Source organism: Kryptolebias marmoratus, linkage group LG12, assembly GCF_001649575.2.
Source record: "Kryptolebias marmoratus isolate JLee-2015 linkage group LG12, ASM164957v2, whole genome shotgun sequence".
In the NCBI taxonomy this organism is placed as follows: domain Eukaryota; kingdom Metazoa; phylum Chordata; class Actinopteri; order Cyprinodontiformes; family Rivulidae; genus Kryptolebias; species Kryptolebias marmoratus.
In genome coordinates this window covers 8,038,515-8,055,544 of record NC_051441.1, presented here as the reverse complement: position 1 = coordinate 8,055,544, position 17,030 = coordinate 8,038,515, and the positions used below count along the sequence as shown (strand labels likewise).

The window sequence follows — 17,030 nt, the reverse complement described above, 5'->3', positions numbered from 1 at the left end:
GTTTAATCACACAACTTAAAAAAATAAGAAACTGCTTACTTTGTATTTCAGCAAATATTATTATTCGCAGTTGATATGAAGTTTAATTTAGGCATTAGGTTTTAATTTCGTTAACAAATAAAAAAAAAAAAGAAAAAAAATCTGTTTTTTCATTACGTGTCTTTACGTGTTACGTATGCGGAAGCTTGGGTCGGAGAACGGCGATACGGTAAACGGGCGCTGAAGGCAGGACAGCACACCGATTCGTGTGTAGAATCGTATTTTTACCGGCTACAGAACGACGGGGTGGCGGTAGATGATAGAGGGGGCCAAAGAAGCGAGTAGAAAACAATGAACGACACCAAGAAAGACGGGAGTATGGCTGCAGACGGAGTCCGAGGACCGGGCGAGCTGCAAATGGCCCCCTCTGTGAACCACCATCAGCATGACAGCGGCACCGGCGACGAGCTGGTGAGCTCCGTGACACTGTACAGACGAAGACCGCGACTGCTACATGGCACTGTCCTCCCGTTCCTGGCTGTTCTCTACCCGGGCTGGCTGTATGTGTGGTTGGGAGTGTACGGTGCCTCCGAGTATCCGGAGGCAGGCCTCCTTGCGTTAGCGGCTATCGGGATCGCGCACGTCCTCACAGCCCTCTCTGGTTATTGGTCCGTGCATGCGCACTGCTGGCTCACTTGTTCCAAGGTAAACAAAAGTAACAACAATTAATAACAATTATACTGTGATACTGTGCTGATGTCCCAAGGGGCACCACTGCTTCCCCCAGGCTGTATTTTTCCTTACATCTTTTACAAAGAGGTCAGGACACAATGGGCCCAGGTGCAGGGGTACAAGCAAATTAGGATCCATCAGATAATTGTGTGGCTCAAATGCACTAGAATCCTCTGTCTTCTGTATGCTGAGTAATTGCCTTTCTATACTTTGTCTTAAAAATATCAATGAGAATGTAGTAATGGTGGATTTCTGTTTTTACTTTAATAAGAGAGTGGAGAGAGAAGAAAAAGAACACCAAATGAAAATTATTTACACCTAACAAGTTACTCAGAATTTCAGTGAATATTCTCTGGGAAAAAATGCACGAGAAAAGCAATGTAATCAGTTTGAATCAGAGCTATTATCAGATACAAGATTTTGCACTCAGTGTAAACATTTAAAGTGCTATGTTTAACATTTAAACCTACTTACTGGAAGTAATTTCATGAAATGTTTCTTACTGCGTTTCCAGTAATATAGAGCAGCATTAGAAAAAGAATCATTGTGTAATCTTTATCTTAAAATGAGCAATGTGTGTTCAAAAATGCTGCAGGCCACCTATCTTGCTTGTCAGAATTGTTGCAACGCCTTATCGCCATGATTGTCCAGAAAAGAATTAACCAAACACTTCTTGTAAAGTAGATTTTCCATGTGTTTTTTTTTTAAATTAGTAGTGTATTTAGTTATTTGCATTTTGTATTAAAAACCAGTAGATTCTACTGCTACACACACAAATTAGTGTATTTTAATAATTGTTTTATGAATGGGCCTAATGTTTACACTAAACAGGTAGCAGTTTGTTACATCATGTCACGTTTAAGAAGAAAAAGGTTTGTAGATTGTTAAAAAAAAAAAAAAACCTGTGTCCTCCCTAAATTATGTGAATTTGTCATCTATTTATTTGTGATTACAGGAGCCAGACTCAAATGTGGCAACGTTGGCAAAGGTCATTCCCACCCCCAATAATGGTTCTGCTGAACTTGTCGCACTACAGAGGGACCAGGTCAAGTCACATTTTTACTGATGTAGTGCTTCATGTTTTCTTGATTGAAAAGATTTTGTTACGCTCACATTTTCTGCCTAAAATACAGTTGTGTGTAGGAGACAACAGCGCTGTTGCTCTTTCAGTGTCATTAATGCTTGAATCGATCATTTCTCGTGTCATTTCTTAAGTTAGGTTATTTTTTTAACTGCCACTACTTTTTCAAAAGTTTAGTTTTTAAATTTATTGCTAATACAACAATTTTTTTTTGTCTATCTCTTTTCTAATTAACAGGATGAGAATGGGGAAAGGATCCTATCTTTTGAATTTCAAAAGATTCGTTACACTTTTGACTTCAAAGAGAAGAAATGTTTCCTTCCAATTGCATTTCCTATCAGCAATCCTTTGGGCTACTTTCAGTCGTGGCGTGGCTATCAAGAAGAGAGTGAGCTCAGAGCAGCAGAAAAGCAATATGGGACCAATCGTGCTGAGATGGTGGTTCCAGATTTTCTGGAGCTTTTCAAAGAGAGGGCAACAGCTCCCTTTTTTGTTTTCCAGGTATGTGTGTGTGTTGATAATCAGTTAGAAAGATTAATTCAGTGAAATTAATAAAATGACACATATACAATTATCTGCTTTACTTTATCTACATTCATCAGGTGTTCTGTGTGGGGTTGTGGTGTCTGGACGAGTACTGGTACTACAGCGTTTTTACACTGTTCATGTTGGTGGCATTTGAGGCCTCCCTAGTTCAGCAGCAAATGAGGAATATGTCAGAAATACGACGCATGGGAAACAAACCTTACATGATCCAGGTGAGCTTGATCAAAAACAAATTAAAAAAAGTATTACTTACAATTTATTATAAAAAACTATTATTAATTTACACAGATTTACTAAAATCATCATTCATTTGTGAATGGTTAGGAAAAACATTCTAATGTTCCATAACATGTTATTTGCTTGTGCGAATCACAATTTAGTGAGCATTTATTGTTTTTTTATTTAGTGTGTTTTGTGTGTGTTAAATGGGAAGTTTTAAAGTCTTGAGTGACTTTGACATGGGCCACATCATGAAGGAAGTAAATGTCTGTGGATAACCTTTCTTGTACTAGATATTATGAGACACTTTTTAAGGCATTTTTGCTTTGAGGGATCAAATCCATTTTAGTATCAGGCAAGGGTCCAATAGAAGTCAGGGATGTCCCTTATATTCTGTTTTTAATCAGTGTGTTTTTTCAAGCGTACAAAAATAACTGGATGTACTTTGTGACAGGTATATCGCAACAGAAAGTGGAGACCTATTTCCAGCGATGAACTTGTCCCTGGAGACATTGTCTCAATAGGTAAGCATCTAGTCCATCTAGTCTAGATTTCATGTCTTCGTAAGGCAAACATCATCTTGACTTTTCGTGTGTTCAAAATTTGTAATATTTTTTTAATTTCGTAGGACGTTCACCCCAGGATAACTTGGTACCATGTGACGTGCTGCTACTCAGGGGTCGTTGTATTGTGGATGAGGCCATGCTGACTGGAGAGTCTGTGCCACAGATGAAGGTTAGTAAATACAATATATTTATGAAACACCGTTAGATTTAACTTTTTTTTCCCCCTTAAATGTGACACAAATACTGTTTCCATATTGTATGCAGGAGCCAATAGAAGACTTGGACCCAGAGCGAATTTTGGACCTTCAGTCAGACTCTCGTCTCCATGTCATCTCTGGTGGGACGAAAGTGGTCCAGCATAGTCCCCCTTTAAAGACCAGTGCTGGACTCAAGCGTAAGTGCAAATTCTTTATTTTATTTATATGTTAACAGGAACATGTATTTGCTGTTGAATTAGTGCATTTGATGATATGTCTATTTATATCTCATCTTTACAAAATGTGTCTATAAAGCTATTAAATCTTTATGTGCAGCTGTTGACAATGGCTGTGTGGCCTATGTGCTGAGAACAGGATTCTACACCTCTCAGGTAAAGAATTTGAATATTATTTCCATGTTCTTTTTCCTGTCAGTTTTTTTCTATGTGTCTAAACATTGTAAAGAGTACATTGAGTCAATAATATGTATCATGACCAACTTTCATCTAGGGTAAACTGTTAAGGACCATTCTCTTTGGAGTGAAGAGAGTGACAGCAAACAACCTAGAGACTTTTATCTTCATTCTCTTCCTGCTCGTGTTTGCCATTGCTGCTGCTGTCTATGTGTGGGTAGAAGGTGAGGCACACAGAACCAAGTTATTAAAATATGATTACTGTTTAAGAATGATCAACCCTTTGTCAAAATCACTGCTAATAAGTATAAATTAAGTGTTAACATATTACTGGAAAAAATGTGTTGGTGTTTTGTGTCACACCCTCAGGGACCAAAGATGTCAGCCGGAATCGCTACAAGCTCTTTCTAGAGTGCACACTTATCCTCACATCAGTGGTTCCACCAGAACTCCCTATAGAGCTTTCTCTAGCAGTTAACACATCTCTTATTGCCCTGGCTAAGCTTTGTAAGTATGTTTGTAAGTTTGTGCTTCTGTTCTGCTTGATTGCAGAATATTTATTACAAGAAGTGGAAGAAAATTCTTTGAGCACAAACCATGTAACGCCTGTGTTTCATTTAATTCTTTTTCTACTCCTGCTTAGATGTATTCTGCACAGAGCCCTTCAGGATACCATTTGCTGGGAAAGTAGAAGTTTGTTGTTTTGACAAAACAGGAACACTGACCAGTGACAGTCTCGTTGTTCGAGGGGTAGCTGGCCTCAGGTAAAACCTACTCACATGTTCCTCTTTTTGCTTAAACAACATAAGTTCAAAATCAGACATGTAGCATACTGTTCTCTGGTTTAGGTTAGTAAACATTTAGATTTATTTGCATTATATGAAGTATATTAATTGATGTTTGTGTTCATGACAGAGAGGGAAAAGAGGTGATGCCTGTCTCTGAGATCCCAGTTGAGACGCATCGTGTTGTGGCCACCTGTCATTCATTGGTTACTCTAGATGATGGACAACTGGTGGGAGATCCTCTAGAGAAGGCAATGCTGACAGCTGCTGACTGGACCCTTACAAAAGGTTCTTCCTAAACTCTCACTGCAAGGCAATGGCCTGTGTGTTAGGATGATGTGTATAATATGTGTTCATGTAGTTATTGACCAATTCATTGTGTTTCTCTCCTATATTTTACATGTGGCTAGTGTGATTTTAAGTACAATTTTTCAAGTAGCACCAAACTTACTGCACTTTTTTGGACCAGTGCATTTTAAAGTAGTATATTTCTTCAGATTCCTTGCATTTGATTGTAAATGTTACTAAATGTTAGTATTTGGGTGTTTATTTTTAAGGTAAAACCTAAAGTAGTCACCTCCAATGAATTTTGTTTCTTAAACCAGATGAAAAGGTGTTCCCACGAGGCATCAAAACCCAGGGCCTTAAAATCCACCAGCGTTTCCATTTTGCCAGTGCTCTGAAGAGGATGTCAGTCTTGGCCTCCTATGAGAAACTCGGATCCACTGAACTCTGCTACATCTCAACTGTCAAGGGTGCTCCAGAGACACTTAGAGGAATGGTACATTCTGGCTCAGTTTTTATAGATACTCTTGGGTTCTCTAGCTTAATTAAGTGTTTCCTAATATTACTGATTGTAGTTTACAGAATGTCCGGTATATTATGACGAAGTCCACAAAGAAATGTCTCGGGAAGGGGCTCGAGTCCTGGCCTTAGGTTACAAAGAAATTGGACACCTCAGTCATCAACAGGTTAAATTATTATTATTATTATTATTATTATTATTATTATTTTCTCCCCTAACAGCCAAGATTGTCTGATTTGCTGTGTTTGTGAACAGATCTTCATAAAACTGAGTGAAATGTTTTTTGGATCATGTAGGTCCGGGAGATGAGCCGTAATGCTCTGGAGTGTGATCTTCAGTTTGTGGGATTTATGGTTGTATCATGTCCACTCAAGAATGACAGCAAAACGGTCATCAGAGAGATCCAAGAAGCATCTCATCATGTAAGAATTTGACAGTGCTGAATTTTTCACATGTAGTCAGACAAGCAAGGCTTTATGAGATGTCTAATTCTGCAGTTTCCTTTTTCAGGTGGTTATGATCACAGGAGACAACCCTCTAACTGCATGTCACGTTGCAAGAGAGCTCCACTTTATCCAAAAAGAGCATACACTGATATTGCAGCCAAGCCCCAATCAGGGTAAGACTGGTATCTTTTTGCAAAATTACATATGTAACTCAATGCAGTGAGTGAATTGAGAAAAAAAACATTGACTAAACTGGAATTACATATAATTGTTATTTTGTTTTTCAGGCAAGTGGCACTGGGAATCCATTGACGGCAGTGTGTCTGTAACACTACCCCCTTCTTCTGTTTCTTCATTTGTGCGTCAGTTCGACTTGTGTGTAACAGGAGAAGGGCTGGCCAGATTGAGCTGTGATCCTCAGTTACTCCACACCTTGTTGCCACATATACGAGTGTTTGCTAGAGTCAGTCCAAAACAGAAGGTAGGTCCTAAAGCAGCAGCTGTATGTCAGTTTTGTTTTTGTTCTCTCTTTACACTTAAAATGCTTTTTAAAGTCAAGTATTAAAAAACAAACCTTTATAAACACAGTACTTGAAACAAACTTATGCATGTATCTTTTTTCCATTCTGGATGAATTAAAAAAGTACAAATTGCAGGATTATGGCAGTTGGACATTACTTTATGTAACAAAAATGTATTCCTCTAATGTGTTTTAGGAGTTTGTGATTACCAGTCTAAAGGGGTTGGGTTATGTGACACTGATGTGTGGTGATGGCACAAATGATGTAGGTGCTCTTAAACATGCTCACATAGGTAAGATCGATCAATTATAATAAATGAAAGTATTGAAATAAAATTTGCTTTAAATGACCAGAACAGTGAGAAATGATGGTTTTGTTTTTCGACAGGTGTGGCTCTCCTAGCCAATGCCCCTGAACGCTTGCCTGAAAAGAAGAAACGGGGGAGAGAAAAAGAGGCATCTACATCTGAACCCAGACCTTTACCTCCTGTTAGTTCAGGTGCCAAACTGAGCTCCAGGGCAGCCAGACAGCGGGCCATGGCTCAGAGAGAGGAGCAGCTTGCAGCACAAAAGGTGCATACTTTATGAACTGCTGAAAGTATACATACCTTTTACTTAAAACTCATTGCTTTTGTGGAGCGCAGCCTGCTGGACTGCCATCTTGTTTCACAAAGTGAAACCAGTAAATCTGTTTTATTGTGCAAGAGACATCAGAGTTGAACAGGGAGGGTAAATCAAGAGAGAAATGAGGGACAAACTATTATATTTGAAAAGCAGTCTCATAAACTTCAAAATAGCTAAAAAGATAAACCAACATAATCATGACTATAAAAACCTCACTATCACCTACACAGCTGAGAAAAAGCAGAGCCACTTCCCCCTTAATAAATTGGTCAATTACTTTTTAAAACATTTTCACAAATATTATGTATACCCTTTGTAACTAACATAGCCTGCAAGTTGCACTTTCAGTAAAAAGCAATGTTGTATTTTGCTCTAAACATCAGGATTTTTCTGTTACAGGAAAAGATCAGTCAGGTCCTACGAGAGCTCGAAGAGGATCAGGTACAAGTAGTTAAACTGGGTGATGCTTCCATTGCTGCCCCCTTCACCTCAAAACTCTCTTCCATACAGTGCAGTAAGTAACACATTTGACATTTGACATAATTTGCCAAAATCCAGACATGACTATTTCCCACACCTGAGAACTTTTTTTCTTAAATCTCCAGTCTGCCATGTAATAAAGCAAGGTCGTTGCACTCTGGTGACAACGCTTCAAATGTTTAAGATCTTGGCTCTCAACGCACTAGTTCTGGCCTACAGTCAGTCTGTTCTCTACCTCGAGGGAGTCAAGTTCAGTGATTTCCAGGCGACTCTGCAAGGTTTGCTTTTGGCAGGATGCTTCCTCTTCATTTCTAGATCAAAGGTGAGCATTTAAGTTTTTGAAAGCACAGACTGATCATTCTAAGAAAATGTTTAGTGCATGCTTTTCTTTCAACCTAATGTAACGTTTTAAAAACGTCAAATTAAGAACTTTTTTCTCCTGTTTACGCAGCCGCTGAAAACATTGTCCCGAGAAAGGCCCTTACCAAACATCTTCAATCTTTATACAGTGTTGACTGTGTTGCTGCAGTTTGCAGTTCACTTCTGTAGTCTTGTGTACCTTTACAAAGAGGCACAAAGCAGAAGTCCGCCCAGGTAAGTCTGAGAATGAGATAAAACACTGCAATTCTTCTTGTGAAACTGAATATTTACATTTTTAGCAACAAAATGGTGCCCATGCACTAGGACAACTAGATAATCCCAAGTGCTACAGCATAATGAGCTCATTTATTTGCTGTCTAGCGGATACATGTTTTACTTCTAAATTTAGATAAATTAGTTTATTTTAGCCAGAAGCACATTTTAATATCCATCCGTCTATTTTATGTACCTGCTTGGCCCTGTGCAGGGTTGCCAGTAGCTGGTGTCTATTTCCAGCAATCATTGGGCAAGAGGTGGGGTACACCCTTTAAGGGTTTCCAGTCCATAACAGGGTAACATAAAGTCAAACAACCAGACACCACACACACACATTAACACCTATGGCCAATTTAAAGTGCCAGTTACTATAACATTGACTATAAGAGGAAATCTAAGTACCTGGAGAAAATCCATGTATGCACAAGGAGAACATGCAAACTTCACACATAAAAACTACAGCCAAGTTTCAAACCTACAGCCTTTTTCCTGTGAGGCAACTGGCTTGTGGTGGCCATGTGTTCATTGAGATGTTGCTTTTTGATCATTTGATGTCATCTCTTCCTTATATTGTGAAACAGACTTTACCATGAGCTGAATTTCAACCTTTCCTCAAAAGACATTAATACTAACTTCATGTTGTCTAGAATAGATTTTGGTTATTCTTCCTTTAAGTAAATGCTTAATTACATCTGATTTATTTGTTGATTTACTTGACTTATACCAGATTTGTTATATTTCATAGTCCTTTATACTCCTACAAATGTTTTTATGGTTGAAGGTCCTTTTAATATTGTTTTTATTAAGAATTTATTACAACATTATAACATTCATTATATCCTTTCTTGCAGAGCGGAGCAGTTTGTTGATCTGTATAAAGAGTTTGAACCCAGTCTAATTAACAGCACTGTGTACATTATGTCAATGGCCATGCAGATGGCCACCTTTGCCATTAACTACAAGGTATTTTTTTAAGTGCTACTATTACCTGATATCTTTTATGGTTTAAAAAAAAATATATATATATATATATATTACACTAATTGCATTTTTTGTATCTCTAATAGGGCCATCCATTCATGGAATCTCTTAGCGAAAATCGACCATTACTGTGGAGTATTGCCCTTTCAGGTTTAGCGATTGTGGGACTTCTTAGTGGTTCCTCACCAGAATTCAACGAACAGTTTGCTCTTGTAGATATTCCAACTGAGGTGAGCCAGAGTTATTTCAATGTTTTGTTGTTTGGGTAGCCCTGTAGTAATGATATATTCACTTCCTATATTCTTCTTTGCAGTTCAAATTCATCATTGCCCAGGTTCTAGTGGTGGACTTTGTTGCCGCTCTGCTGGTGGACCGTGTCCTGCAGTTCTTATTGGGCAAAGGAACTCTCAGGCTGCCTTCTTGAACTCAGTGCCAACAGCAAATGCTGCCCTTATAAACCAAACTTTAAAGGGAAAAAGGACTTTGGAGGGGGGAGAGAATTACAGCTTTTGTGACAGCAGAGACAGTCATGGCATGTAGTACTGTTCACTCTGTGTATTCCTTTGTCCTGTTCTGTCCCTCTTGAACCTGTTTTTATTTTTTGTTTGTTTTACTGACTTTTGTCCAATTCTAATACTTTTTCATAACTCTATTCCCTCCCCTTCTATTGCTCCTTTTTTGTTTTTCCTCCCCACTCCTGCAAAAGGCCATGAAGACAGCAGTATTGAGTGGAGTTTGAGTTTGTGCCAGCCAGAGTGAAAACTACAGGCACAAATAGGGGCATTCTCCAAGAGAATTGCAATAGTGTATTGGATTTTTTCCCCTCTTTTGTTTTGTAAAAAAGTGAAAAAGATCTTTAACAGACTTATAAAGACTTAAACTTACAAATGATAAAGTCTGCCAAGTGTTTTGTCAAGTAAATGTAGTCTACTGATGGAAAATAAGTATGTCCATTTGGTTGTAGACTATCCTGTTTCTGGAAGCAGGTAAGTAAAATATGATCAAGATTTGACTATACTGTATAACTGTACATTGAAAGACAAAAAGACATTTTAATATCACACGCCTTTGGCCAAAACAAAAGTGCCATTTCATCAGCATTAGTTGATCAAATGTGACTAGATGCTTGTGAACCTTTTACTTGTCCACTGATCTAAACTACCAATGCAGATTCTAAAAGATCAGCTCCAAGTAACTGCCTATTCTTTCATATTAACTTTTATTCACATTTTTATATAAACCTTTGTATGATGAGCAAGGCAGAGTAACTTATCAAGCTTCAAATTATTTGGCTAATAATGCAATAACACTGTGAATAAAGATTAACATGGGGTCTCTCAACAGGCCATCAAATCCAAAAAAGTCCCTGTTTTTCTCCGTAATAAATATTACATTAAGTCAAAAATATACAGAAGGCTGTCATATCCAGATAAATTTCTGAGAAATTATTCTTTCGATAATTGTTGTGGTTGGTATTTACTGATTAATACAGTTTCTGACCTAAATTTTGGTACAAAAATTAAGCAAAGTATTTTCTAATTAAATGTAGTTCTGGAAAAATCACAAGGAGTTACTCATTAATTAGCAGACATATTTTCCTTTTCCTTGTTTTAAATCATCCAGTTGTCATCAGATTATTTTATATTTTTGTATATTTTAAAAGATGTGGGTAGAAGAAGTGTATTTCTTATACTGAATAGGACCTATGCACAAAAATATTATCAAAGAAAGATGTATTGGGCTAGATTTAGCACATTTTATTTGCATTTGCAGATCCCAGGCAGTTATATTTGACATTATATATCTAAATGTAATTACTAATCAAACTTTTCAAGTTATTTTAAGAAACATAAAGAAATATGAGATTTCTTAATTGTATACATTTTGTGATTGATGAATGATGAGTGTACATAGTTTCAATAAGAACAAAGTAAACAAAATAAGGCTTTCTATGAATAACAGGCTGTAGATTTATAAACTAAGGTACCTGTCAAAGTTCTTAATGATCAAGAAATGTGGAAAGCAGCACCACAACTGAAATGTTCAAAGCTCATAAAAGGAGAATATAACATTTAATCAAATGGTAAAATTATACTGATTATAGACCTATCAGTAAATTTTATTTTTCAGCGACATCCAAAATATCTGAGAAGGCAGCAGTTTAAAGTTAAATTCATATATTGAACAGAACTTGTTTCTGATTTATTGAAGTAGCATTTCTATAAATTCCAAAACATGAAATGATTCATAACTTATTGCTGGACAATATGCATGGGATGCAGTTTTGTTTGATATGGACATATAAAGTCTTGATCTAAAATTACAATCTGACAATTCCATAAAGAAGATCTGAATTGTAAAATGTCTAGAACTGTGAAGTCTGAAGTCTACAGCTGTATCAAGGAGCCAACTTTCCCTGTTAAAAGTAAATACTTTTTAAATAAAATAACAAAAAAAAGTGATATTTCTCAACTTGGCATGGAGAAATAAAAGCAATTAACCAGTGTTAAAAAGAATTGAGCCCTAAGCTTTTGAAACCGTCTATAGGCCAATCCATTTCTGAGTCATCATGGCCCACTTTTCAGACATCTGTTATTGCAGTTTTAATTTTGTTTCCATTAAGTTAAAATACTAAATTATCTTATTTATAATCAGTGTTTTTAGAATAGTTTAGTATTATCATTATTTTACCCCTTTATGGTAAAAAAGTGGATTTTTAATATGCACATTCCTTATGAAATTTAAAAACCAAAAGCCTTAAACCACATAAATAGTTTGTTTTTAAATGTTCCTTCATAACTATTTATTCTCAAGTTCACTCACAAGACTACATTTCCCATAATGCTTAGTTCAATGGGGTATGGCTTGTTGAGCGCGCGCATTGAAGAAAACTATTTGAAAATAAAATGGCGGAAAAGGAGGCAGTTGATGTGCAAGATCGGTCTGTATTGTGCTTTTTTTTAAAACTCGTATTAGTGCCAGTTCATTTTTAATAACTACGCTATGCTTGTCGAAATGTTGTTAATCATTTTTACAGCTTACATTAATATGTATGCTATATTTGTCCGGGTTACAACTTGTCTGATTATTTGTAAACATTCCTCACAGTCGTGAAGCTGTCATCGGAAATGATACTCCGATTAAGGTGAAACATCGAAACATTTCCTGCAGCTTGAAGCTTCTCCCTTTAAAGAGCTTTTCAGTCGATGTTCACTGGCTCTTGTCCTCTTCCCAGGTTAACTCGGAGGATCAGACATCGAAAAAACGCACCTCCGAAAGCCCTCGTTCAGCTCCCCCACAAAAATCTGCACGTATCGATTCTGCATCACCCACAACACAAACGGTAAATCCAGAAAACGAGCAGACAGAGACGCATAAACGAGAGATGCAGGCGGAAAGCACAGAAAGACCCACCAGCCCTACTCGCAGGAAATCCTGGAGAAGAGCCACCATAACCCGACGCTCTCTTCCTGCCCTTCCCAACCCATATCAGGGTGAGAGACTTGTTGCCTATTTCGGTCACCAGAGTATGATCCAAGAGAGTTTTTTAAGTGTAAATACATACTAATGAATCTAATTTAGCTTTGTGCAGGGGCATCAGTCCGTCTTTGCCACAAGAAGAGAGGCTAGAGAGACTATTGGAGGCTTCAATGAAGGTAAGTGGTAAAGCCATGTACCTGTGGTGATGAAACTGTAAACAGACTGAAGAAAAAATTGATTATCCAAGTACACCAGTGGGTATCTCAGCTCCTAATGGGCTAGCTAACAATTTGAAAAGGTTATAAAATGTAATTGTGCCAGAGATGCTGATTTTTGTTTAAAAACAAACCAAATTATGATATAGATTAACATTTCCGTAGTTGCTCTCAGCATCCATTGTGTACAGATGGTGTCAAACTGTGATACTAGATATACTGTAGCCATAATGAAGAGTGTTTTAATCACATTTCTTTTTCCCAGCTGGCATTGGAAAAAACTAAAAGTTCACTCCAGTCAGTTCCAGAGACTTCACTTGAATCTTTTCAAAAACAAGGTTAGTGATCCAATAACTGCACATTCCATTGAGCTATTTATTTTAACTTGTATTCAAATAGACATTTAAGCTTTTAATTAAATTTGTCTTGGTGTAGTTGAGCACATCCAGAGAAAATGGAGTTGCCTGGCCAAAGGCATACACACTGAACTACATAAACTCCCCTCGAGTACATCCAGGTATTGTAGCTTTTATGTTTTATATATTCTGTTCTAATTTGAATTGTTTTATGCATATTGATTTTTAACATTTCAATTATGTATATGTTTTCCCTCAAGTTCCAATGAGCCTGCGGTGGAAAAAGCCATGAAAAATGTCCAGAGAACTATCAACAGGCATGTTGTTTTTAAAATTTACTTTCCTGACATTTACATTAGAAAAGTACAGATGAGCCACAGAATAATTTCAAAATATTTAACAATTATTATTATTTTTCCTCTGTTTAAACACTACGTTGTGTTGGGCTTTAGGCTCCATGTTGAAAATGAGTCCTGGGAGGCACTGCTGAACAAACATCGAAGGAAAGCAGAGGAACTAGAAAGGTAAACAAGTTGATTGCCTTTTAGAAATTCATTGCAAATATTGTATTACTGTGTGTTTACATTGTCCACTCAATTTTGTGTCAATGTGTTCATTCCTTATAGGAAGGTGAAGAGAGGACAGGAGACGGGCATATCATTAAGCTCTACATCCATGGCCCAGTCCTCACAGTACCATGTCATACAGAGTAAACCTGACTATAAGGGACTCCTCTGTAGGCAGCGACCCAAGATGCATACTATGGCTATGATTGTATGTTGGAAATTATAATTTTTAATCATTATTAAAATTAGAAACATAGTTCTAGTTGAAAGGTCTCATGTACTTAGCATGGGCATTAATGTCACAGCAATAGTGGGGTTACAACAATTTCCTGTTTTAAATGTTCAGGGGTTAAAATGTTGTGCACAGCTTTTAATTTATTGGGGTTTTTTAATTACCTAAAATATATATAAACAAAGACTATGACCATTTATGCAGAAAGTTTTTAAATGTTATTTAAATATTTGAGGCCTGTGTTATTCTTAACAATAATGACAGACTGCATCTGGTAGCTTTCTAGTGCCAACATAAAATGGTTTTATTTTACAGCACTTAACTAAATTGAGCGACACACAGTAAAGTTTTTTGCAGACACGAGGGATATTTTCTGTAGTACTTTCCAAACATCTGCAGGGTGTTTGTTCATGTAAAGAAGGAGAACTACCTGAAAAATATTTAACTTAATACGACAAATTAACAGTGAATGAAAGAAGCACAGCTTGACTGAGAATGATGAGACAAAATGAATGTTATGACAGTAATTGAGTTAGTCAAATTTAGATTAAATTACTTAGTGTTATAACTCTTCTAGCTGCTGAGTGTTTGGATCTCAATTATGGGTATTCACATCGGTTTACCTCATTTAATCTCATAGTTGATTGCAATTTGAAAATAATACATTTTGTTAGAAAGCAAGAGCTTTTAAGTTTGTTGTTAAACACTGCTCAGTTGCTTAAGGACCAGAGTTTAAAACCAATATCTTCTGTACTGAATTACTTTTGATCTGCTTTGTTTGTTTTTGCCTGTAGATGGACACCCAGTGTAAGATGATAAGACAGCTGCTGTCCATTAAGGAACAATCACAGTTATTTGTGAAAGAGACCAGTGGCCGATTGGGTAATGATTTTTCTTGTCTTTAATCTTTTCTTCTGAAGTATTTGGCACTTTCAGTGATGGTCTAGCAAATTAACTTTTACACTGATTACTGTTTCCTACCAGCTGAAGAGGCAGGACTCTGGGATCTTTCATCGGACCTCCTCAGGAATCTCATGTCAGCACCTTTACCAACTACAACTACATAGACATTCTGTCCTCTAATGGGCCATGTCTCTGTAGGACTCGAATCTAAAGCTTGTATGTCTGTGTTTAGCATTCAGACCTTTTATTTCAGTTTTTTTTTGTTGCTTTACTTAAAAAAATAATAATTTTATATTTTAGTAAGATTGTGAATGACTGGTAGTGTTCATGTTAGACCAGCAGGGGGCAGTAGCTGGCCAAACTTAATTGATATATGTTTGGAAAATAACCTAAGTCAATTTTTCCAAAAAGCCTTAATTAAGTTCATACTTGGAAATCTTAAACTGTCTAGACCACAAGTCATTAGGAACCTGTCAGATGTTTCTGAAACTTTGCTGACACCCTTCAAAGATTTGTTGTTGGTCATTTATAAAGTAAACAGAATTTTATTGTCTCTTTGAATTGATAACCAGTCTGTGGTGGTTGGTATCAGACAGCAAAACTGATTTTGGCTATATAGAAAAAAATTAAGTCATGGAATGTATTTGATCTGACACAGTGTGGACAATTACTTCTTTGTAAATATCCTAAACAATAATTTGAAAAGCAGAATCCTGAAAATATTATCTGGGGTTATTTAGAAAAGTAAAAGCACTGCTTAAGTCATGAAGACATTTAACAATTTTTATGTGAAACTGGGTTGTATATTAAAGAAACCATAAGAGAAATGGGAACAAATTTAAATTGATATATTTTACATAGGGTTGTATTTGTACACGGAACTTTGTGCTTACCCTCGGTCACATTTGCTTTCTTTTGGTGCTGCATCTATTTCACTTCATCAGTGTCCCTTGACCATACAAGAGGAGCCCCCTCCCCCACAGTGACTCACCCCCCCATCTCTTGCTTGGCTTGGTTACTGATGCAGAACGAAGCTTTGACATTGTACCAGTCAGTCAAAGCTTTATTTGCCATTGCTTACATGTTTTGAACCTATTCACGCAATTACGTTTACATTTCATTTGTGCCTTCTCCCCTTTTTATTTTCCCCCTTCAACACATGAATCAACTTTTTCTGCTATCCATTTCTGATCACTAGTGTGGTATATGGTAAATTTTTACTTATAGTTGTATTCAGGGAAGTGAGTAGAGAGCAAAAGGACAAGCAAAGAGAAGACGTGTGGGGTTGTGACCATGAGAGTTGCGAGTAAGGGAAGATGGTGCACACCAGGAGAGATCGATTCTTATTTAGATGAAAATGAGGCTTGATGCTTGTGGGGTGAGAGGAGGGCAACTTTAGCATCCAAATGAGAAGAGGCTTCACAGAAATTGTCCTGAAATGGATCACCAACAATAAAACAAAAAGTTGTCAAAGCCACTGACAGACTTTAAAGAAAGATTGTCCCTGACAGTTTTGGGAAATTACCTTAAGGGCTTCTTTAAAATATCAATGCAAAGTTGCTTTATATAGCATTCAAGAGGTTATTTTTAAATATGGGATTAATGGATACTTAAAGCTACTAAAAATGTGTGTGTGTGTGGAAGTTCTGGCATGACAAGCATTTAAAAGGTAAAATGTCCTTGGTTAATACACAAGGGTTAAATTGATGAAAGCCTGAACTGTGACCTGTGGTGTATGCATGTGCATAGAGCAATTACTTTTTACTGTATTTGCTATTCTTGTTGTCTCCAACTTTAGATTGATTAGTTACAGATTGTAGTAGATGGATCGTTGGAGAGTCAGCATAAACCACTGCCAGTTTGGTCATACTCCCTCATGCACACTCATCATCTCCTCTCGGTGTAGCAGGGCTGGCTGCTGCTCTCCTCCACATCCATTCAGACAGCCATTCGTCTCGGAAAGCTGTCTCTGTGATCTGAGTGATAAACAATACCAGAATTGCTTAGTTTGCAAAAAAACAAAGACACTTGTTTTCAATCTGCTGTCAACGTTTCCATACTGAAAACTGATGGGATGTTTCATTCATCAGGGCTTTGGGACAGAATGATACTCTAAACCTGGGCTGTTTGGGGCTGAATATTGTACTTTTAAAGTGCCACACTGTGCTCACACATAAGTAACTTTGTACAGAACTTGTGCAGTGTTTTGGCACACACACTAAAGAAACACATTCCAATTCAATAATTTTAAGCTATTTTGTACACTTT

At 37.0% G+C, this 17,030-nt stretch overlaps 2 protein-coding genes across 2 annotated transcripts; both read left to right on the top strand.

Moving 5' to 3' along the window:
- Nucleotides 1-169: 169 nt before the first annotated feature.
- On the top strand, nucleotides 170-9,901 carry atp13a1 (ATPase 13A1). The gene is made up of 25 exons (XM_017425246.3): nucleotides 170-684; nucleotides 1,667-1,756; nucleotides 2,030-2,293; nucleotides 2,395-2,550; nucleotides 3,012-3,081; nucleotides 3,186-3,292; nucleotides 3,388-3,517; nucleotides 3,657-3,712; nucleotides 3,831-3,957; nucleotides 4,103-4,240; nucleotides 4,377-4,497; nucleotides 4,649-4,806; nucleotides 5,124-5,299; nucleotides 5,379-5,489; nucleotides 5,620-5,745; nucleotides 5,834-5,942; nucleotides 6,057-6,250; nucleotides 6,486-6,582; nucleotides 6,678-6,862; nucleotides 7,313-7,427; nucleotides 7,519-7,715; nucleotides 7,845-7,987; nucleotides 8,881-8,992; nucleotides 9,097-9,240; nucleotides 9,324-9,901. The coding sequence occupies exons 1-25, from the start codon at nucleotides 331-333 to the stop codon at nucleotides 9,432-9,434; spliced, it is 3,591 nt and encodes a 1,196-aa protein (XP_017280735.1). The 5' UTR covers nucleotides 170-330; the 3' UTR covers nucleotides 9,435-9,901.
- A 147-nt stretch (nucleotides 9,902-10,048) lies between these two features.
- Nucleotides 10,049-15,589, top strand: LOC108241281 (kinetochore-associated protein DSN1 homolog). Its single transcript, XM_017425313.3, has 11 exons — nucleotides 10,049-11,951; nucleotides 12,119-12,155; nucleotides 12,246-12,504; nucleotides 12,593-12,666; nucleotides 12,971-13,043; nucleotides 13,141-13,222; nucleotides 13,322-13,378; nucleotides 13,514-13,585; nucleotides 13,688-13,835; nucleotides 14,654-14,741; nucleotides 14,844-15,589. The coding sequence occupies exons 1-11, from the start codon at nucleotides 11,917-11,919 to the stop codon at nucleotides 14,924-14,926; spliced, it is 1,008 nt and encodes a 335-aa protein (XP_017280802.1). The 5' UTR covers nucleotides 10,049-11,916; the 3' UTR covers nucleotides 14,927-15,589.
- Nucleotides 15,590-17,030: the final 1,441 nt, after the last annotated feature.

Coding starts and splice junctions, on each gene's coding strand:
- LOC108241281 (XM_017425313.3), top strand. CDS start 11,917: ATGGCGGAAAAGGAGGCAGTTGATGTGCAAGATCG. Junction 13,836..14,653: donor TGCATACTATGGCTATGATT/GTATGTTGGAAA, acceptor TTTTGCCTGTAG/ATGGACACCCAGTGTAAGAT. Junction 14,742..14,843: donor AGAGACCAGTGGCCGATTGG/GTAATGATTTTT, acceptor GTTTCCTACCAG/CTGAAGAGGCAGGACTCTGG.
- atp13a1 (XM_017425246.3), top strand. CDS start 331: ATGAACGACACCAAGAAAGACGGGAGTATGGCTGCAGACGGAGTCCGA. Junction 3,082..3,185: donor TGGAGACATTGTCTCAATAG/GTAAGCATCTAG, acceptor TTAATTTCGTAG/GACGTTCACCCCAGGATAAC. Junction 9,241..9,323: donor TTGTAGATATTCCAACTGAG/GTGAGCCAGAGT, acceptor TCTTCTTTGCAG/TTCAAATTCATCATTGCCCA.